The sequence below is a fragment of the Macaca fascicularis genome, chromosome 19, assembly GCF_037993035.2.
Source record: "Macaca fascicularis isolate 582-1 chromosome 19, T2T-MFA8v1.1".
NCBI classification, from domain to species: Eukaryota; Metazoa; Chordata; class Mammalia; order Primates; family Cercopithecidae; genus Macaca; species Macaca fascicularis.
In genome coordinates, this window is record NC_088393.1 from 55,156,959 (window position 1) to 55,180,361 (window position 23,403).

The following is a 23,403-nucleotide window of genomic DNA, read 5'->3' on the forward strand; positions in this document are numbered from 1 at the left end:
GCCCCAGAGCAACACTGATAATTCCACTGAGTGAATCACCAGTTCATTGTCTAAGCCCAAATGGAAGGTCACTTGGTCTATAACCTTTTCTTTTGTCCTTAAATTCAGATAAAGTTTCACACCGCAATCTGTGGAAAAATGATCTCAACAGGACTTGTTTATCTTCTTTATCTTAACATATCAATCAAAAGGAGGGGGAAAAAAAGCGCTTGTATTTAAACATGACCTTTGGGTCAGTTTAAAAAACTGGTTTTACTTCTCACTGTAGCTTATTTGGATTTTAATAGATTTAACGGTTTAGAAACAACTTGCTAAGTTATTTTTTTTTTCATGAAAACTATGAGATGTGTATATGTTCATGGATTACAGAAAACATTTGTTGAATGGCTTTTACTTTTTAGCTAAACACATTTTATTTTGGCTGCAGAACATGACAGTCTCATAACTTATATTTTCTTTTCTTTTTTTTTTTTTTTTTTTTTTTTTTTGAGACGGAGTCTTGCTCTGTCACCCAGGCTGGAGTGCAGTGGCCGGATCTCAGCTCACTGCAAGCTCCGCCTCCCGGGTTTACGCCGTTCTCCTGCCTCAGCCTCCTGAGTAGCTGGGACTACAGGCGCCCGCCACCTCGCCCGGCTAGTTTTTTTGGATTTTTTAGTAGAGACGGGGTTTCACCGTGTTAGCCGGGATCGTCTCTCGATCTCCTGGCCTCGTGATCCGCCCGTCTCGGCCTCCCAAAGTGCTGGGATTACAGGCTTGAGCCACCACGCCCGGCAACTTATATTTTCTACACATTGAAACCTGCAACTTTTCTTTTGTCTTCTAGCCATAGGACGCAAAGAACCTGTTGTACCAGTTTGAAACGTGTTTTAAACATGCCCAGAGAGACTGTTCATTAAGATTTATTTAGACATCAGGGCAGTGATTCACAGTATGCAAAACTCACACCCAGCCAATTTCTTTCTTTCTGCAGGTGTGTCTGACTTGCTGCTCCAGGGATGTCATAGTTAAAGTTGACCAGATCTGTCACAAAAATAGCATCAAGTTCTTTACAGGAGATGTTTTTGGCTACCATGGATACACATTTGCCAATCTAGGAGAGCATGAGTTTGTAGAGTAAGTGTTGGGAGAGGCGGGGAGAATGTAACATTTTCTCCTTTTTATACTTTTTTTTAAAAATTATGTATGTATGTATGTATGTATGTATGTATGTATTTATGTGTAGAGACAGGATCTAAGCTATGTTGTTCAAGCTGGTCTTGAACTCCTGGGCTCAAGTGAGCCTCCCACCTTGGCTTCCCAAAGTTCTGGGATTACAGGCATGAGCCATTGCGCCTAGATGACAACATAACACTTTTCAAAATTTAGTCTTATTTACTGGTAGAAAACAACCATCTAAGGAAATAATTTGATTATAATACTTAGAACATTCTGAAACCAAGTCATTAACAACTTGCCACATACAATAGATTGTGGGTTCAGAATTTTAGGAGGTATGCCCCTGCTTTCCACAATGATGGACTAAATCTAAAGCCTAAAGCAAGCAGAGTTTTACAGCAGTAAAAGTACACCACATGGGTATTTGTTTGATCAGTCTGGGCTTCAGGTGGTAAAGTCACATTTTCTGCATAGGGAAGGCTTGCTCTGATTGTAAACATTTGTTCCCCAGCCTGGGCTTACATGTTTTCTTTTTTTTTTTTTTGAGACAGAGTTTTGCTCTTGTTGCCCAGGCTGGAGTGCAATGGCGCAGTCTCGGCTCACCTCAACCTCCATCTCCCACATTCAAGCGATTCTCCTGCCTTAGCCTTCCCAAGTAGCTGGAATTATAGGCATGCACCACCAAGCCTGGCTAATTTTGTATTTTTAGTAGAGATGGGGTTTCTCCGTATGGGTCAGGCTGGTCTCGAACTCCCGACCTCAGGTGATCCGCCCACCTTGGCCTCCCAAAGTGCTGGGATTACAGGCATGAGCCACCGTGCCTGGCCTACTTACATGTTTTCAAGTTGAGAGATAGTAAAATGAGTACAAAATAGTTAGTTGAGTGACTCTGGAGGCACATTCAGCCAAAGTCTACCTTGGAAAAGCTATCCAATATCCAGAGAGACGACTCTGGTAGAACAAACAGACCTCATCCTCTCATGTTGAACATTGAGGCTGCAGAATTTGGTAATTCTCACATGACAGGACTTGTAGTGTTTTGACTTTGTAGTCTCTGGGTGAAAGATGGCAGATGATCTGTTATTGTAAAACTATATGAGTTAGGTATTTTGGCTGCAGTTTCTGACCACCCCCTCCAAAAAGAAAGACAGGCTCTGTGAGGTAGGAGCTTCCTACCAGGAGACTGAGAACTGTTCTCTTGTTCAGCCTCTCAGGCAAATCACTGAAATTTCTCTGGTCTCCAAGTTTCTTGCCTGTAAAATCAAGATGGGGGAAGGACAGTCATGTTACAGACATCTCCTAACTCTAGTGTTTTATGGCTTTAGGATAATCTAGTTCTTTGGGCATATTATTATTATTTATTTATTTTTTAGGGACAGAGTTTTGCTTTTGTTGCCCAGGCTGGAGTGCAGTGGTGCGATCTCGGCTCACAACAACCTCCGCCTCCCAGGTTCAAGCCATTCTCCTGCCTCAGCCTCTGGAGTAGCTGGGATTACAGGCATGTGCCACCATGCCCGGCTAATTTTGTATTTTTAGTAGTGACAGGGTTTCTCCATGTTGGTCAGGCTGGCCTCAAACTCCGGACCTCAGGTGATCCACCCACCTCGGCCTCCCTGAGTGCTGGGATTACAGGCATGAGCCATCGCGCCCGGCTATTATTTTTGAGATGGAGTTTTGCTCTTTTCACCCAGGCTGGAGTACAATGGCACGATCTTGACTCACTGCAACCTCCACCTCCCGGATTCAAGTTATTCTCCTACTTCAGCCTCCCGAGCAGCTGGGACTGCAGGCGCCCACCACCATGCCCGGCTAATTTTTGTATTTTTAGTAGAGATGGGATTTCACTATGTTGGCCAGGCTGGTCTCGAACTCCTGACCTCAGGTGGTCCACCCACCTCAGCCTCCCAAAGTGCTGGGATTACAAACGTGAGCCACTGTGCCTGGCTTCTTTGGGCGTATTTTAAAGAAGTCATAGTAGTGGAAAGCAGTCCAGATTATTTTAACATAAGATGCCCACAGCAGAGGGGCAGAATTAAGTTTGGCAATTTTTTTTTTTCTGAGACGGAGTTTCACCCAGCTGCCCAGGCTGGAGTGCAGTGGTGTGATCTCAGCTCATTGCAACCTCCGCCTCCTGGGTTCAAGCAATTTTCCTGCCTCAGCCTCGCGAGTAGCTGGGATTACAGGCACACGCCACGACGCCTGGCTAATTTTTTGTACTATTAGTAGAGATGGGGTTTTGCCATGTTGGCCAGGCTGGTCTCAAACACTTGACCTCAAGTGATCTGCCCAACTTGGCCTCCCAAAGTGCTGGGATTACAGGCGTGAGCCACTGCACTCGGCCAAGTTTGGCTATTTATTTCATGATTCAAGTAGAGTCTTTACAAAGTAATCACTTTGATTTATTGAGAGCAGCTGTGTGCCTGGCAGTGTGCTGAGCAACGTATGCTGCTCTGTTTTTCCCACGGTAATTTCCTGAGTGCCCAACAGTGTGAGTACCAGACTCATCATGTTATCAATGGCAGAACTGGGATTTGAACCGAGATCTGACTCCAAAGCTTTTGCCCTTAACCACCATCCCAATCTGTGACCTGGAGAGGCTTTTTTTGATTCCAGTAGCATGATTCCTAGGGTAAAATTACATTCCCTCCCCTTGTCACCCTCTAGGGAGAAAACTAAAATTGCCAAAGTTAGCCAAGGAGTAGAAGATGGGCCCGATACCAAGAGAGCAAAACTTGATTCTTCTGAGACAACGATGGTCAAAAAGGTATGTGTAATGTGGGAGCAGAGGTCAGAAACCCTAGGGCCTTGGAGGGGACGGGCAATGATGATTGAAAAGGAGAAGAGAAAGCACTTCTTGAAGGGGTGGGGCGAGTGCTTGTCCTATCTAAAGGGAGACTGCCACAGCTTAGTGTCAGCCAGCTGTTGCTGTGAGGGAATGTGGGCCCAGTGATTCCAGATGGGATTTTTCAAGACAATGAGAAATGCAAACTTTTGTAGGCTCTGTCCCAAACTTTTTTTTTTGGTGAGACGGAATTTTTGTCTTGTCGCTCAGGCTGGAGTGCAGTGGCATGATCTCGGCTCACTATAGCCTCCACCTCCTGGGTTCAAGCAGTTCTCCTGCCTCATCCTCCCAAGTAGCACCCCTGGCTAATTTTTTTTGTATTTTTAGTAGAGACAGGGTTTCGCCATGTTGGCCAGGCTGGTCTCGAACTCCTGACCTCAGGTGATCCACCCGCCTTGGCCTCCCAAAGTGCTGGGATTACAGGCGTGAGCCACTGTGCCCGGCTCCAAACTTCTTTTTTTTATTTTTATTTTTTGAGGTGAAGTCTCGCTGTGTCCAGGCTGAAGTGGTGCAATCTCAGCTCACTGCAACCTCCGCCTCCCAGGTTCAGGAGGTTCTCTTGCCTCAGCTTCCTGAGTAGCTGGGACTACAGGCATGTGCCACCACACCCAGCTAATTTTTGTATTTTTAGTAGAGATGGGATTCTACCATGTTGGCCAGGATGGTCTTTATCTCTTGACCTCGTGATCCACCTGCCTCAGCCCCCGTCAAAGTGCTGGGATTATAGGCATGAGCCACCATGCCCGACCAGAAAACTTTTTTTTTTTTTAAGTGGCAAAACACCAGCCCTGGTTACAATAGCAAGACCCTATGTCTACAAAAAAAAAAAAAAGTAAAAATGTGTCTGGTGTGGTGAGCACCTGTAGGCCCAGCTACTCAGAGGCTCAGCGTGGAGGATTGCTTGAGCCTGGGAGGTGGAGTCTGCAATGAGCCATGGTCACACCACTGCACCCCAGCCTGGGCAACAGAGCAAGATCCTGTCTAAAACAAAAAAAAAAAGCAAAACAAAAAATTTTTTGTATTTTCTCTGCTAAAAATATAAAAATTAGCCGGGCAAGGTGGTGCATGCCTGTAGTCCCAGCTACTCAGGAGGCTGAGGCAGGAGAATAGCTTGAACCCCGGAGGCAGAGGTTGCAGTGAGCCGAGACGGCAGCACTGAACTCCAGTCTGGTGACAGAGCGAGACTGTGTCAAGAAAAAAAAAAGTTTTCTTTGCCTGTTTTTTCCTTTTGCCAAACAACCTTTAATAAGAAAAGTTTTTCAATGTTGACAGGTGTTATCAGATTCATATTTGTTAATGTAGTTTATATTAGGGTGCTCAGCCTCTATTTGGATCAGGTGCAATAATTACATTTTTAGAAAGGAGTGGAGGCCGGGCGCAGTGGCTCACGCCTGTAATCCCAGCACTTTGGGAGGCCGAGGCGGGCGGATCACAAGGTCAGGAGATCGAGACCACGGTGAAACCCCGTCTCTACTAAAAATACAAAAAATTAGCCGGGCGCGGTTGTGGGCGCCTGTAGTCCCAGCTACTCGGGAGGCTGAGGCAGGAGAATGGCGTGAACCCGGGAGGCGGAGCTTGCAGTGAGCCGAGATCGCGCCACTGCACTCCAGCCTGGGCGACAGAGCGAGACTCCGTCTCAAAAAAAAAAAAAAAAAAAAAAAGGAGTGGAGAAGGGGTCAGAAGATGATGGTTTCTGTTGCTAGTGCTGGAATCTGAGATGGGAACCATGCGATGGGGAAAGCAAGATGAAGGGGCCAGAATTGGTTTCATTGAACTGAGAGGAAAGACATGACCAAGCCCATATTTACTCTTTGCTTTGTAGATTTAAATGTTGAGAAAGAAAAACAGTTGGTCAGAATGTTGAGTTAAATTACGCTAACGAGGGGATTCTAAAGAGTTCAGAAACCACAAAAGAGACTGCAGAAAACCACAAAAGTGGAACTCTCAGAGTCTCCAGCAAGGCGGCGTTGGAGATTTTCTTTCTCTTTTTGTGTTTGTGTTGGAGTAGTTTGGTGCTGTAAGTGTGATACAGAGGAATTAAGCCCTAATTTTAGTGTCTATTCACAGAACCGTAATTATCCAGAGTGAACCTTGGTGTTTTGGCCAAAACTTGGGTCCCTTTCTTTCTGCCTTTCTTTCTTTTTGAGGCCCAGTCAAGATTTATCTGAATAGCTCCATGAATTTGGTGGGGGGAGATAAATTGTTAACAAACGGAGGAGTACAAAAGCTGCTTTGTGGGTGCTGTCAGTTTATAAATCACACCCTCTTACAAGTGTGACACTTGGCCTTGGTGTGAAGGGTTTTATGGCTTAAGGGCCTTCTCTGATTGAGGCGGGTCTTTCACATTCAAATGGAGAGAGTGCCTAGCTTTGTTAGCCATTCACAGCTGGAAGTTTCCCTGGAGTCAGTTCTGATGGTGCCCACTGGGGTGGATCTGGAAACCTTTTGGGAACCACTTGATGTCGCTATGAGGAGAATGTAGGCAGCCCAGGCCTTTGCCTACCATTACGGAGGGCCCTGCAGGCACAGAGGTTTTTGTGCAGCCTCTTCCTATGTGGAGCTGAGCTGGAAGGTATCAAAATATTCTCCAGCTGACATTGTTAGTCAGCTGTTACACTTGAACAATTCAGGCTCAGATTCCAACCCCAAGCCCTTAAGGTTACGAGGCATTCAGTGCATTCCTGCTGACAATCCCCGGGATTCCAAACCTTGCCTTTGTGTGGCCTCCCAAGGGCCCTGCGGACAGAGTGGGCTGGACTGGGTTTTGGCCATGGCTTTGTCACCTTGCAATAACATGCCTCCTTCCGTTTTGGTACAGATGGCCCTGTGATTTCAAGGTTCTCTTCCAACACCAAAGATTCCTTGATTCTGATGCTGCCGTTCTGCCTAATTGTACAGAATAACTAGTTGGGTTGTGCTCAGAGAGTGCAGGGTGGGGGTGGGGAAGCAGCCGCTTCCTGTTTCCTGTGAAAGGTTTTCTGGTTAGGGTTCCCTTCCCCTCCCCCTTTTCCCTAGGTTTAATCAAAGGTTGTAAAGCCACTTTTGCTTCAAGGTACACTTTGTGCTCCTAAATTAGTAACGTTAAAAAACAAAAAGGAAAAACAGCCTGTGGTTTTCACACCCTCTAGGAAGCTGGTGGGCCTTTCTAGCACCTGTGCCATTCTGATAAATAAGGCCTTAAGAAAATGCCTTTTCCAGAAATAGGTGCTCAGTAGTTTGTTTGCTTTCTTTGGTGCCCAGGAGAAGATTTGAGACAGATTTCGTCACAATCAGGTCTCGGGCACAAGCCTCACATGGACACTGACGTTCAGGAGACAGAGGAGAGAGCAATGAGGTGGTGGTGAGGAAGTGCCCACAAAAGTTTCCCAGAGGAAGAGTTGTTTGTGTTGGCATGTGAGGGACAAACTTTCCAGGCACCAGAGCCCGGAGCAGTGCTCCGTCCGAGGAAGTAGGATAAACTGAAAGAATGATGTAGGGGCAGAGTTGCTCTGGCTGCCCTCACTGCCACAGCCAGCTCTTTCTGTGAGTTGCAGAATGCCTACTGTGTGCAAGGCAGTGTTGAGCGCAGGGAATCACATCCAGTCTTGTTGTCCACACCTACAGCTGATAAAGAAGCTACGAGAAATTAAGTGACCTGACCAAGGTCACACAGCTGTGGAAGAAGGCGAGAGCGTAGACAGTGGGTACGGGCATAGGTTCACCCTATGATTGACAAAGAAGGATCCCCCTGAAGTTTCTAGGGTAATGTGACATATTAGGAGGATGGTAGGATAAAATGTGTGAACATCGGGATCATTCTGGAAAACCTTTAGGGTAAAAGGCCACTGTCATGCTCCCATGTTTACGTTTCTTTATCGTGAGTTATTTGTGTCAGGTGCTGCCAGAGATGATGAGATGCCTGACAGTGGTTACTCTCTAATAGCTCTTTAAAAATTAAAGACAAAGTAGGATTTGTTCCTGACTGCACCAGAAATACAGATTTAATTTTACTTCTGCTCCTGAAATAGGTGACTAATTTGGAGTACTATTAATACACTTTTCATGAATTAGTTGAGAAATTCCACAGTTGAGGAGTGATTCATTCTTTTGACTCCCTCTTTCTGAGCAATTTGTTGACAACCTTCTCATCCTCTCCCACACCCGTCATTAAAGAAACAGTCGAGTTCTTTTTCTTTCATGTGGTACCTTGGTTACCACTGCTGATGGCCCTTGAGATTGATTGTCTCTGTCTCCCCCCTTTCCATTTGAAGCTCCATAGGGGAAAGGCAGTCTTGTTCACTGCTAGACTCCTAGTCCAGTGTCTAGCACAGTCATGTCCAGGGAATATTTGTTCAGTGTAGTGGTGGCTGTTAACTGCAGCATAATCCAACAACCCTGGAGGAAATTATTTTCTTCCTTTTTTTTTCTTTGAAGCAAGGTCTCACTACTCTGTCACCCAGGCTGAAGTGCAGTGGTTCAAACACTGCTCACTGCAACCTCCCAAGTAGCTGGAATTACAGACATCCACTACACCTGGCTAATTTTTAAATTTTTTTTTTTTTTTTTTTGAGACAGTCTCGCTTTGTGGTCCAGGCTGGAGTGCAGTGGCCGGATCTCAGCTCACTGCAAGCTCCGCCTCCCGGGTTTACGCCATTCTCCTGCCTCAGCCTCCCGAGTAGCTGGGACTACAGGCGCCCGCCACCTCGCCTGGCTGGTTTTTTGTATTTTTTAGTAGAGACGGGGTTTCACCGTGTTAGCCAGGATGGTCTCGATCTCCTGACCTCGTGATCCGCCCGTCTTGGCCTCCCAAAGTGCTGGGATTACAGGCTTGAGCCACCACGCCCGGCCTAATTTTTAATTTTTAAAAATTGTTGTTATTTCTGCGATGGAGTCTTGCTCTGTTAACCACGCTGGAGTGCACTGGCACAATCTCAGCTCACTGCAGCTTGTGCCTCCCGGGATCAAGCAATTCTTCTGTCTCAGCCTCCAGAGTAGCTGAGACTGCAGGTGTGCGCCACCACACTTGCTAATTTTTGTGTTTTTAGTAGAGACGGTATTTCTCCATATTGGCCAGGCTGGTCTCAAACTCCTGACCTCAAGTGATTCACCCACCTCGGCCTCCCAAAGTACTGGGATGATAGGCATGAGCCAAAACTTCCAGCCTGATTATTTCCGTTTTAAAAAAGAGTAATTGGGGCCGGGCGCGGTGGCTCAAGCCTGTAATCCCAGCACTTTGGGAGGCCTAGACGGGCGGATCACGAGGTCAGGAGATCGAGACCATCCTGGCTAATATGGTGAAACCCCGTCTCTACTAAAAATACAAAAAACTAGCCGGGCGAGGTGGTGGGCGCCTGTAGTCCCAGCTACTCGGGAGGCTGAGGCAGGAGAATGGCGTAAACCCGGGAGGCGGAGCTTGCAGTGAGCTGAGATCCGGCCACTGCACTCCAGCCTGGGCGACAGAGCGAGACTCCGTCTCAAAAAAAAAAAAATAAAAAAAAATAAAAAAAAATAAAAAAATAAAAAAGAGTAATTGAAGTGACCTTCTTTGTTACCTATGAAATGAATTAACCTTCTAGTATATTAATTCTCATGGTTTAGGTTATTTGAGCTAAGCTGAGAGAACAGAATATCAAAGAAGACAATAGACTTGCCCAGAAATATTTAGAAGTCATTCAGTTGCCTGGACTGGAACCCTCGGACCAGAGAGGTCCAAAATCCTGGCCTTTTGTTTTTTGTTTATTTGTTTCTTTGTTTCTCTTTTTCTTTTTGAGATGGAGTCTCGCTCTGTCATCAGGCTGGAGTGCAGTGGCATGATCTCAGCTCACTGCAACTTCCGCCTCCTGCGTTTAAGTGATTCTCCTGCCTCAGCCTTCGGAGTAACTGGGACTACAGGTGTGCGCCACCATGCCCAGCTAATTTTTGTATTTTTTTTTGTTTTTTGAGGTGGAGTCTCACTCTGTCGCCCAGGCTGGAGTGTAGTGACGCAATCTCGGCTCACTGCAAGCTCCACCTCCTGGGTTCATGCCGTTCTCCTGCCTCAGCCTCCCGAGTAGCTGGGACTACAGGCGCCCACCACCATGCCCGGCTAATTTTCTTTCTTTTTTTTTTTTTTTTGAGACAGAGTCTGGCTCTGTCGCCCAGGCTGGAGTGCAGTGGCTGGATCTCGGCTTACTGCAAGCTCCGCCTCCCAGGTTTACGCCATTCTCCTACCTCAGCCTCCTGAGTAGCTGGGACTACAGGCACCCGCCACCTCGCTGGGCTAGTTTTTTTGTGTTTTTTTATTAGTAGAGACGGGGTTTCATCGTGTTAGCCAGGATGGTCTCGATCTCCTGACCTCGTGATCTGCCCGCCTCAGCCTCCCAAAGTGCTGGGATTATAAGCGTGAGCCACCACTCCTGGCCAATCCTGCTAATTATTAATCAGAACTACTTGGTTCAAAGGAGTGAAAATAGGGCAACGAGGGTTGTAAATTTGCAGTTAGGTGTAATGCTGATAGCAAGTTTTCCAGGTCGGAGAGTTAGTTGGGGTGGGGGATACTAATGTTAGCTTATCTATCTATATTTAATTTTATGTATTATTTATTTTTGAGATAGGATGTAACTCTGTAGCCCAGGCTGGAGTGCGGTGGCACAAACACAGCTCACTGCAGCCTTGAAATCCTGGGCTAAAGGATCCTCCCACCCACCTCAAGGTAGCTGGGACTGCAGGCATGTGCCACCATTCCCTGCTAAGTTTTTTGGGGGTTTTTTGTTGTTGTTGTTGTTTTTAGATGAATTATCTTCCTGTGTTGCCCAGGCTGATCTCAAACTCCTGGCCTCAAGCGATCCTTTTGCCTTGACCTCCCAAAGTGCTGAGATTATAGGCGTGAGTTACCGTACCTGGCCTATATATTTTTTTATTGTGATATTTCATGCACAAAAGAAGATAGGCAACATCCATACAGATAACGGAACAAAACAAACACTATCCACTTTAAAAACACAAACATTTTTAGTACTTTTGTACCAATCTGTGTGCTGCTTCTCTATCTTCTATTTCTTCTCCCTGTGCCCTCACCAGGTAAGTAACCCCAGAGCTACTGGTACATTTGTGTGAATTAAAAAAGACACCTGGAAGGGGCAGATACAGCCCTGCTTGACTTCCTGTTTTATCACGTGTTTATAAATCTAAGCAATGACATGGAACTTATTATACAATATTTTAGGCATAAATTAAGAATGATTTAGCTTACCATCATAGACCTGCCACTCAGTTTGAAGCACCAAACATTACTGGTACGGTGAGGCCCTCTGGCTTTCCCTCCAACAGAAGTTACCACCCTCCTCAGTTGGGTTTCTCATTCCCATGCATTTCTTCTTACTACTTATGTATTTCCAAGCAATACATACAATTGTTTTGGATGCTTTTTAGCTTCTTAAAAACTGATTTTATGTTGTATGCATGCTGCCACCTGCTTTTAAGGAGCAGCAACATGTTTATGAGGCCATCTGTTTATATGTTGTTCTAGGGCTTTGCTGTCCATTTTGGTAGCCACTAGCCACAGGTGGCTATTTAAATTAATTAAAATCAAATAAAATAAAAGATTTAGTTCCTCAGTCTCACTGGTCACATTTCAAGTGGCCAGTAAGTACATGTGGCCATTGGCATCTGTATTGCATAGCACAGATTACATTCTGTTCCATCATCACAGCTAGTTCTCTTGGATAGCCCTGCAGGGCATTTCTTTTTGTTTTTTGTTTTGTTTTTATTTTTGTTTTTTGCTAGAGTCTTTGTTGCATGAATGCATTACTATTTATATATCTATTTTTCTATTTATGAGCATTTGAGTGTGCAAGTTTTTGCTGTTACAAATTGTGCTGCATAAGCATTTTGTTTGTGTGTGTATAGATGATCTCCTTGGTCTATTGTGTTAATTTCTCTTGGGTATGTACCTGGGAGTAAAATTAAGATAAGGGCATTTTCAGCTTTACCAGACCCTGTTAAGTTACTCTAAAGTGGTTTTATCAATTTATATTCTAGAACCAAGAGTATGTATCAGTAACATTTGGTAACTTCAGGCGTTTTTTTTCCATTCTGCTGAGTGTGAAAAATGTGTTTTGATTGTGGTTGTCATTTGTTAGAATACTTTTTTAAAGCTTTTTAAAGATTCTTGGCCCCTCTAATCCTCCACCCCCCCTACCCCAGGAATTTTGATTGGGTAGGACCTGGGGATTATATTCATCTTTTTTTTTTTTTTTTTTTTTTTGAGACGGAGTCTCGCTCTGCCGCCCAGGCTGGAGTGCAGTGGCCGGATCTCAGCTCACTGCAAGCTCCGCCTCCCGGGTTTACGCCATTCTCCTGCCTCAGCCTCCCGAGTAGTTGGGACTACAGGCGCCCGCCACCTTGCCCGGCTAGTTTTTTGTATTTTTTAGTAGAGACGGGGTTTCACCGTGTTAGCCAGGATGGTCTCGATCTCCTGACCTCGTGATCCGCCCGTCTCGGCCTCCCAAAGTGCTGGGATTACAGGCTTGAGCCACCGCGCCCGGCCTTTTTTTTTTTTTTTTTTTTTTTTTTGAGACGGAGTCTCACGCTGTTGCCCAGGCTGGAGTGCAGTGGCGCGATCTCGGCTCACTGCAAGCTCCGCCTCCTGGGTTCACGCCATTCTCCTGCCTCAGCCTCCTGAATAGCTAGGACTACAGGCGCCCGCCATCGCGCCCGGCTAATTTTTTTTTTGTATTTTTAGTAGAGACGGGGTTTCACTGTGGTCTCGATCTCCTGACCTTGTGATCCGCCCGCCTCGGCCTCCCAAAGTGCTGGGATTACAGGCTTGAGCCACCGCGCCCGGCCTTTATATTCATCTTTATATGCAGAATTATATTACCTGTTACTAATGTTCGGCCTGATTTAAGAAGTAAAATAAGGCTGGGTGCAGTGGCTCATGCCTGTAATCCCAGCACTTTGGGAGGTCAAGGTGGGCAGATCACTTGAGCCCAGGAGTTCGAGACCAGCCTGGGCAACATGGTGAAACCCCCGTCTCTACCAAAAACACAAAAATTAGCTGGGCGTGGTAGCACGTGCCAGTAGTCTCAGCTACTGGAGAAGCTGAGGCAGGAGGATTGCTTGAGCCTGGGAAGTGGAGGCAGCAGTGAGCTGAGATTGTGCCACTGTACTACATCCTGGGTGACAGAGCAACAAACACACTGTCTCAAAAAAAAAATTTTTTTTTAAGTAAAATAAGTTCATAATTCCAAATGTGGAAAATACAGAAGAAGTTAACGAAATGTTAATCCTACTACCAAATAACTGTAACCTTCCTTTCAGTATTTTTCTATGTATATACAACAACATTGGAGCACTGTTTAATACATATAATATATAAGATTAGCTCTCCTTATTAATGGGTTTTGCATTCATGGATTCAACCAACTGTGGATCACAAATATTTGGTGTGCTTGGAGTACATCCAAAAAAAATATTAAAATCATATTAATAAAATATTTGGGAAAAAACATTGTGTCTATCTGTTCCAAACATGTACAGACTTTTTTTTTGTCATTCTCCAAGCAATACAATATAACAACTGTTTATGTAGCAATTACATTAGGTATTATAAGTAATCTAGAGATGATTTAAAGTATATGGGAGGCTGGGCACAGTGCCTCACTCCTGAAATCCCAGCACTTTGGGAGGCCAAGGTGGGTGAATCACTTGAGGTCAGGAGTTGGAGACCAGCCTGGCCAACATGGTGAAACCCCATCTCTAATGGAAATACAAAATTAACCGGGCATGGTGGGGCACACCCGTAAACCCAGCTACTCAGGAGGCTGAGGCAAGAGAATCGCTTGAACTTGGGAGGCAGAGGTTGCAGTGAGCCAAGATCGCCCTATTGCTCTCCAGCCTGGGTGACAGAGCAAGACTCTGTCTCAAAAATAAATAAATAAATAAAGTATATGGAAGGATGTGCATAAAGTATATGCAAGTACTACACCATTTATTTATTTATTTAGAGACAGAGTCTTGCTTTATTGCCCAGGCTAGAGCGCAGTGGCGCGATCTCCTCCACCGCCGAGGTTCAGTTGATCCTCTGGCCTCAGCCTCCTGAGTAGCTGGGATTACAGGCTCGTGCTACCACACCCGGCTAAGTTTTGTGTTTTTAATAGAGGGCATTCCACCTTGTTTGCCAGGCTGGTCTCAAACTCCTGACCTCAGGCGATCCACCAACAGCAGCCTGCCAAAGTTTTGCGATTACAGGCGTGAGCCATTGCGCCTGGCTTGTATATGTGTGTGTATATATATATGTACATGGTTTTGTCTTTTGCTTTTTTCACTCAATAAGCACTCCCCAAATCTGCTTGGGGGCGCGTGATTTTATTTTGTTTTTCTGTTTTTTTGTTTTTTTGTTTTTTTTTGGAGATGGAGTCTCGCTCTGTTCCCCTGGCTGGAGTGCAGTGGCGCGATCTCGGCTCACTGCAAGCTCCGCCTCCCGGGTTCTTGCCATTCTCCTGCCTCAGCCTCCCAAGTAGCTGGGACTACAGGCACCCGCCACCGCGCCCGGCTAATTTTTTGTATTTTTAGTAGAGACGGGGTTTCACTGTGGTCTCGATCTCCTGACCTTGTGATCCGCCCGCCTCAGCCTCCCAAAGTGCTGGGATTACAGATGTGAGCCACCGTGCCCGGCCGGATAGCGTGATTTTAAATGTCTATGTCATTTTTCCTCTTCTTGCCTAGCTGTAATCTATTTTATCAGTCTCCTATTGTATCGAGGTTATTGAGGTTATTGCCATTTCCTACTATTCTAAATGGCTCCTAACAAGAACGATTTGATGGTTGGTGGGCTATGTGGAGAACTCATCTTTTATTATTATTATTATTATTTTTTTTTTTTTTTTTTTTTGAGACGGAGTCTTGCTCATTCTCCCAGGCTGGAGTGCAGTGGCGCGATCTCGGCTCACTGCAAGCTCCGCCTCCTGGGTTCTCACCATTCTCCTGCCTCAGACTCCCGAGTAGCTGGGACTATAGGCACCCGCCACTATGCCCGGCTAGTTTTTTGTATTTTTAGTAGAGACGGGGTTTCACCATGTTAGACAGGATGGTCTCGATCTCCTGACCTCGTGATCCGCCCGTCTCGGCCTCCCAAAGTGCTGGGATTACAGGCTTGAGCCACCGCGCCCGGCCCGATCTTTTATTATTTTTTTTGAGACAGAGTCTTTCTCTGTCGCCCAGGCTGGAGTGCAGTGCACTGCAACCTCTGCCTCCCAGCTTCAAGCGATTCTCCTGCTTCAGCCTCCCATGTAGCTGGGACTACAGGTGCCCGCCACCATGCCCGGCTAATTTTTTGTATTTTTAGTAGGGACGGGTTTCACCTTGTTAGCCAGGATGGTCTCGATCTCCTGACCTCGTGATCCTCCCGCTTCAGCCTCCCAAACTGCTGGGATTATAGGCTTGAGCCACCGCGTCAGGTGATAATTCATCTTTTATATTTACTCATAGGTTTTTAGCAAATGAAAAGCAGGTCGGATTCTGTCAGCTCATGCGTATTTATTGAAAGTCTGGTCTGTTCAGTGCTGTGCCTTTTCCTACCTCAGGAAACTGATCCCCATTTGAAGAGAGGAGGTGAGTTAATGCTGTAAGAAGGCTTGTTATTAGTTTTTTGTTTTTTTTTTTTTAAATGGATTCTTGATCTGTCGCCCTGACTGGAGTGCAGTGGCGCAATCTAGGCTCACTGCAACCTCCACCTCCCGGGTTCAAGTGATTCTCTTGCATCTGTAGTACCTGAGTAGCTGGTACTACGGGCACCTGCCACCACACCCGGCTGATTTTTGTGGGTTTTTTTTTTGAGACAGAGTCTCGCTCTGTCACCCAGGCTGGAGTGCAGTGGTGCGATCTTGGCTTACTGCAAGCCCTGCCTCCCAGGTTCATGCCATTCTCCTGCCTCAGCCTCCCAAGTAGCTAGAACTACAGGTGCCCGCCACTACGCCCAGCTAATTTTTTATATTGTTAGTAGAGATGGGGTTTCACCGTGTTAGCCAGGATGGTCTCGATCTCCTGACCTCGTGATCCGCCCATCTCAGCCTCCCAAAGTGCTGGGATTACAGGCGTGAGCCACCGTGCCCAGCTAATTTTTTTATTTTTAGTAGAGAAGGGGTTTCACCGTATTGGCCAGGCTGGTCTTGAACTCCTGACCTTGTGATCCACTTGCCTCAACCTCCCAAAGTGCTGGGATTACAGGCATGAGCCAAGTCTTATTTATTTATTTATTTATTTATTTATTTATTTATTTATTTATGAGACGGAGTCTTGCTTTGTTGCCCAGGCTGGAGTACAGTGGCATGATCGTGATCTCGACTCACTGCAACCTCTGCCTCCTGGATTCAAGTGATTCTCCTGTCTCAGCCTCCCAAGCATCTGGGACTACAGGCATGTGCCACCATGTCCAGCTAATTTTTGTATTTTTAGTGGAGACGGAGTTTCACTATGTTGGCCAGGCCGGTCTCAAACTTCTGACCTCAGGCGATCCACGACTTTCCTGATGTGCCTGGGCTTCCCAAAGTGCTGGGATTATAGGTGTGAGCCACCGCACCCCACCTTGTTATTAGTCTTAACTAGATTGTTGATTAAAATCCTTAAGCCCAGAATTGTATGTGAAGGATGGTGGAGAGTGGCTCAGGCATTCTAGGCAGAGGCATTCTTGAGCTGAGGAAATGGAGAAGAGGAGGCATGTAAGTTACCTGTTTTCGGGTGTTCATTCCAGTGGATAGTGGATGCCACTCCCTGGCAGACACTGTGGGCGCCTCACCTGAAAGACTCCTGATTCCCTGAAGGCATTGTGAGGTATATTTTTTCTTTATAAACCTAATGCCAGTGGAGTGGGTAAGGCAGGTGTACCGCCTTTTGCATCTGCTGCTACAGGTTAGGCAGCTTGGTTAAGTTTTGTTTTGTTTTTAATTATTATGAGTTAGTTTGAACCAAAAGGGATGTTAAGTAGACTGCAAGAAGCACTGAATATTGTTATCTGAGAGGAGTAATAAAAACCAGGGCCACTGGGGAGTCCGAGAGGCATTAGGAATTTGTGGCCTTTCCCTTTAGAGCATTGTCATTATGTGTATCTGCATTTCTGCATTCCAACTTTCACATTTTCCGTTCCCAGGAGAGAAAATCTGATTGGCCTGGTTGGGGCCCTGTGCCCACTTCTGGCTGTCACCTGTGGCTTTCTCCCCCAGTTGTAGAGCACAGTATGGATACCTAGGACCCCAGAAATCTCCTGCCCAGACAACCCCAAGCTTCTTGTGAGCTGCTTCCCTGTTTTGCCTGTGCAGTGCAGGCCTTGTCACAATGTCTGAATGCTTAGGCCATAGGCATGGGGGTTTGGTGAGAAAGGATGAGCTGGGTAGCCACACTCAAGTGCAGACCCACCAGTATTGTGGGACAGAGTCAGGCATGGGAAGAGAAGTGGGCACGGATGGGGGCCAGCTTTCCCGGTGTGCCTTATTCTGGCATAGAACTCCTAAGGAGTGTGAAAATTTCAAATTTGATCCAGGCCTTCCAGGTGGTTATGAAGAAGGCGTATTTGTCAAGACAGAATAATACAATATACTTCACTTAATAGTTTGTTAGTGTGATTTATAACTAAATATGTAGACATGATATATGGGTGTTCATTCATACTCTTGCCCAGGCCCTGAAAGTGTTAGCTCATAGGCAAGACCTGCCTGGGACTGAAATTCTAAAACACCACACCCACCCCCTACTCCGTTTCATCATATAGTAGCCTAACATATTAGTTGGTTCATTGCTTGTAGTCAGGCAAACAACAGAGACTCCAAATTGAACTCTTGATAATTTTTGAAACCTGCCTGGTAATACTGTGTTTCCTCATTTTGATGGCATTCCCAGACCATATTGCAAATGACTTGATGTGTATTTCAAACTTGTTGAGAAGGGCCTGGTGGTCTATATAGCAGGCATTAAATGTCACCAGGCCGACTTCATGACTTATTTCTTGAGGTCAAACAGACCCATTGACAAAAAGATTTGAGGGCAGTGAAAACATCTTATATACTATCTTTAACAATGGATTTAACTCCTGAAGGAAAGCCACCTAAAAATGACTGTTTAATCTTCACTAGCAAATTGAACTTTTTTTTTTTTTTGAGACGGTGTCTCACCCTGTTGCCCAGGCTGGAGTGCAGTGGCATGACTTTGGTTCGCTGCAACCTCCACTTCTCAGGTACAAGTGATTCTCCTGCCTCAGCTTCCCGAGCAGCTGGGATTACAGGCACCTGCCACCGTACTAGGCTAATTTTTTTTGTATTTTTAGTAGAGACGGGATTTCACCATGTTGGCCAGGCTGGTCTCGAATTCCTGACCTCTAGTGATCCACCCACCTTGGCCTCCCAAAATGCTAGGATTACAGGTGTGAGCCGCCGCGCCCAGTCAACAATTTGAACTTTTAAAAATTTATGGCCGGGCACAGTGGCTCAAGCCTGTAATCCCAGCACTTTGGGAGGCCGAGACGGGCGGATCACGAGGTCGGGAGATCGAGACCATCCTGGCTAACACGGTGAAACCCCGTCTCTACTAAAAAGTACAAAAAAAAAAAAACTAGCCGGGTGCGGTGGTGGGCGCCTGTAGTCCCAGCTACTCGGGAGGCTGAGGCAGGAGAATGGCGTGAACCCGGGAGGCGGAGCTTGCAGTGAGCTGAGATCCGGCCACTGCACTCCAGCCTGGGCGACAGAGTGAGACTCCGTCTCAAAAAAAAAAAAAAAAAAAAATTTATATATATATATTTTTTGAGACGTAGTCTTGCTCTGTCGCCCGGGCTGGAGTGCAGTGGAATTCAGCTTACTGCAAGCTCTGCCTCCCAGGTTCACACCATTCTTCTGCCTCAGCCTCCCGAGTAGCTGGGACTACAGGCGCCTGCCACCACGCTGGGCTGATTTTTTTGTGTTTTTAGTAGAGATGGGGTTTTACCATGTTAGCCAGGATGGTCTTGATCTCCTGACCTCGTGATCCGCCCACCTCAGCTTCCCAAAGTGGCAGGATTACAGGCCCTGCGCCCAGCAACAATTTGAACTTTTATCTGTCAAATCTGTTTGCATCCTTAGCAAGCTTTTGTAAACAGCCTGGTAACTGATAGATCTTGGTTCACTTAGCTTCCCAAATTACGCTGTTATCGTCTTGTCTCTCTGTTCTTTAAATATCTGGTTGGGAGGGCATGGAGAGAGAGGGAGGAAGAAAGACACCTCTGTAAGTTTGAAATTATTTGCATCCCCCGCTCGCCATCGCCCACCACCAACCTTTTAAAAATATACAGAGTCTATACCACGCGTGGCCTAAAATAATTTTTTTAAGAGATGGGATCTAACAGTGTTCCCCCAGCTGGGCTATCTTAAACTTCTGAGGAGTAGCTAATTCTAAAACCTGCTTTTTTCTGGCTAGTCACAGTGGCTCACGCCTATAACCCCAACATTTTGGGAGGCCGAGGCAGGCAGATCACCTGAGGTCAGGCGTTCGAGACCAGCCTGGGCAATGTAGTGAAATCCTGTCTCTACTAAAAGTACAAAAATTAGTCGGGCATGGTGGCGTGCACCTGTAGTCCCAGCTACTGGGGAGGCTGAGGCCTGAGAATTACTTGAACCCAGGAGGCAGAGGTTGCAGCGAGCTGAGATCATGCACTGCACTCCAACCTGGGTGACAGAGGGGGAGACTCTGTCTGGAAAAAAAAACAATAAACAAAACCAAAACTATTTTTGTGTGTGTGTGTTTATGTGTGAACCATTTGTGAAAGTGGTCCCAGCATGATGCCACATGTGTCATTTCCAAATATTTCAGTCTTTTCAGTCTTTTTTTTTTCTTTTTTTTCTGTCACTCAGGCTGGATTGCAGCAGTACAGTCTGGCTCACTGCTGCCTCTACCTCCTGTGCTAAAGCAATTCTCTTGCCTCAACCTCCTGTGAAGCTGGGACCACAGGTGCATGCCACTGCACCCAGCTAACTTGTAGAGATCGGGGTCTCACTTTGTTGCCTAGGCTGGTCTTTGACTCCTGGACTCAGGTGATTGTGCCACTTTGGCCTCCCAGGGTGCTGAGATTACAAAAGTGAGCCGCCACACTCAACCGTAAATGTGTGGTGGTGGTGGTGGTGGTGGTTGTTTTTGAGACAGAGTTTCGCTCTTGTTGCCCAGGCTGGAGTGCAATGGTGCGATCTTGGCTCACTGCAACCTCCCCCTCCTAGGTTCAAGCTATTCTCCTGCCTCAGCCTCCCAAGTAGCTGGGATTACAGGTGCCCGCCACCACGTCCGACTGATTTTTGTATTTTTAGTAGAGACGGGGTTTCACTATGTTGGTCAGGCTGGTCTTGAACTCCTGACCTCAGGCAGTCCACCCACTTCAGCCTCCCAAAGTGCTGGGATTACAGGTGTGAGCCATGCCTGGCCTTGTAAATGGTATTTCAAAGTAAAAATATATGTCATTGCATTTATCAAGATAATTTGAGCTTTATAGGTCCTAGCCATCCTTCTGCCTACCACTGGGCTTTTGCAAATGCTGTTCCTGTTTCCACAACCTGGAGCTTTGTCCCATCTCCTTTATTGTTTATCTTGCTGTTATTTATTACTGTCATGTATCATCATTAAACCATTCCTCTGCCAGGAAACATTTAATTTTTGGTTTTGTTTACTATTACAAAAACGTTTTATAGAATATTGTTAGACTTACATTCTTGCCCCTCATCGTGGAAGTATTCCTGTAGTGTGAATACAGCCAGGTGTTTTTTGTTTTGGTTTGGTTTTTTTGAGGAGTCTCACTCCTTCATCAAGGCTGGAGTGCAGTGACACGAGCTCAGCTTACTGCAAACTCCACCTCCTGGATTCAAGCAATTCTCCTGCCTCAGCCTCCCAAGTATCTGGGAGTACAGGCAGCCGCCACCACACCTAGCTAATTTTTGTATTTTTGTAGAGATGGGGGTTTCACCATGTTGGCCAGGCTGGTCTCCCAACTTCTGACCTCATGTGATCCGCCTGCCTTGGTCTCCCAAAGTGTTGGAATTACAGACGTGACCCACTGCTCCTGGCCTAGCCAGAGTTAAAGAGCCAGAATGGAAGCAGGTCTTTGGGAGCTTGGCTCTGTCTTCCTTCAGTGCAGGGAGTTTGTGTTGTCCATCCCCAGCCTCAAGGTAAGCACATAGTGAGTGTTCAATAAGCATTTCTTGGATCAAATGGCCCCTGCTTCTTTTAATGTTCAGTAAACTTTAAATAATGAGATTTTTCTACGATAGAGAAGAGCCACTGCCTTGTGATTGAAAGTCAGCGTATGTTATTCCTAAGCAGTTCTGCCTTTTTTCCACAGAAGGTGGTCTTCTGTCCTGTTAAAGAAGCCCTGGAGGTGGACTGGAGCAGTGAGAAAGCAAAGGCTGCTCTGAAGCGCACAACCTCCGACTACTTTCTCCTTCAAGGTGAGGCCTCAAAGCACAACTTACCCAGGGAGGGCTTTTGGCTCAGATTTCTGCAGATGTGGTTGCAAGGTCCAGATGGTTTTGTGATGTTTGCCTTGGGTGACATTCTTCATTGGCTAGTTCTCAGTGATCACTTGAGAAAGGCATGTGAAGGGGATGAGGTCCACCATTGAACTCTGGATTCTGATGACTTTTGCTTTTTTTACTTGTTGAAATGACCTCCATAAGTTGACCCTGTGGTAATAGTGTTACAGGTCACAGATTGAGCAGCCTCAGCCTCTTTTTTTTTTTTTTTTTAAACAGAGTCTTGCTCTGTCACCCAGGCTGGAGTGCAGTGGGGTACAATGTCAGCTCACTGCAACCTCCACCTCCTGGGTTGAAGCGATTCTGGTGTCAAAGTGTCGCCAGTAGCTAGGATGACAGGCATGCACCACTGCGCCCGGCTAATTTTTGTATTTTGAGTACAGATGGGGTTTCACCATGATGCCCAGGCCCTGAAGTACTGGATTATAGGCATGAGCCACCATGCCAAGCCTGATCGACCAATTTCTCTTCACCTTTTTTTTTTTTTTTTTTTTTTTAAGACGGAGTCTCGCTCTGTTGCCCAGGCTGGAGTGCAGTGGCCGGATCTCAGCTCACTGCAAGCTCTGCCTCCTAGGTTTACACCATTCTCCTGCCTCAGCCTCCCGAGTAGCTGGGACTACAGACGCCCGCCACCACACCCAGCTAATTTTTTTGTATTTTTAGTAGAGACGGGGTTTCACCGTGGTAGCCAGAATAGTCTTGATCTCCTGACCTTGTGATCCGCCCATCTCGGCCTCCCAAAGTGCTGGGATTACGGGCTTGAGCCACCGCGCCCGGCCTTTTTTTTTTTGAGACAAAGTCTTGCTCTGTTACCCAGGCTGGAATGCAGTAGCACGATCATGGCTCACTATAGCCTGTACTTCCTGGGCTTAAGTGCTCCCCATGCCTCAGCCTCCTGAGTAGCTGGTACTACAGGCACACACCACTGTGCCCAGCTAATTTTTGTATACTTTTTGTAGAAGCGAAGTTTCTCCATGTAGCCCAAGCTGGTATTGAATTCCTGGACTCTAGTGAAATCCCCGCCTTGGCCTTCCAAAGTGCTGGAGTTAAAGGCGTAAGCCACCAGCGCTTAGTCCCCTCTTCAGAATTCTTTCACTGCCTCAAAACCAGCCTCAGGCTCATGAAAGGTGGGGTTGTTTTTCCTCTTACTATTAATGAACTACTTATCAGTCCATCTTTGCTGGTACTCAGGAGACTATTAGTAAGTATTGGTTGGCTTTTCAGTGTTCTTCCTGTGCCTAGCACTGTTTTGTTTGTTTTTGAGATGGAGTTTCGCTCTGTCCCCAGGCTGGAGTGCAGTGGTGCGATATTGGCTCACTACAACCTCTGCCTTCTGGGTTCAAGCGATTCTTCTGCCTCAGCCTCCTGAGTAGCTGGGACTACAGGCGTGTGCCACCACACCCAGCTAATTTTTGTATTTTTAGAAGAGACAGGGTTTCACCATGTTGGCCAGGTTGGTCTTGCTCTCTTGACCTCGTGATCTGCCCACCTTGGTGTCCCAAAGTGCTGGGATTATAGGTGTGAGCCACTGCGCCTGGCAAACCTGGCACTTTTAATTTAATTTTAATTTTTTTTTGAGATGGAGTCTAGCTCTATTGCCCAGGCTGGAGTGCAGTGGCATGATCTCGGTACACTGCAACCTCTGCCTCCCAGGTTCAAGCAATTCTCCTATCTCAGCCTCCCGAGTAGCTGGGATTACAGGCGGGCGCCACCATGCCCAGCTAATTTTTTTTTTTTTTTTTGAGATGGAGTCTGACTCCGTTGCTCAGGAGTGCAGTGGTGTGATCTTGGCTCACTGCAGCCTCCACCTCCCGGGTTCAACCGATTCCTCTGCCTCAGCGTCCCGAGTAGTTGGGCTCACAGGCACCTGCCACCACACATGGCTAATTTTTTGTATTTTGAGTATTTTTGTAT

General features: G+C 46.4%; 1 protein-coding gene across 7 annotated transcripts in view; it reads left to right on the plus strand.

The window, feature by feature from the left end:
* SAE1 (SUMO1 activating enzyme subunit 1) overlaps positions 1-23,403 on the plus strand; it is an 88,635-nt gene that overhangs the window by 24,857 nt on the left and 40,375 nt on the right. For all 7 annotated transcript variants that reach the window (XM_065535665.1, XM_065535664.1, XM_074024003.1 and 4 more), the window contains 3 exons: positions 971-1,113; positions 3,820-3,919; positions 21,300-21,405. In XM_065535665.1, the coding sequence (XP_065391737.1) occupies positions 971-1,113; positions 3,820-3,919; positions 21,300-21,405 (349 nt within the window). The remainder of the gene's footprint in view (positions 1-970; positions 1,114-3,819; positions 3,920-21,299; positions 21,406-23,403) is intronic.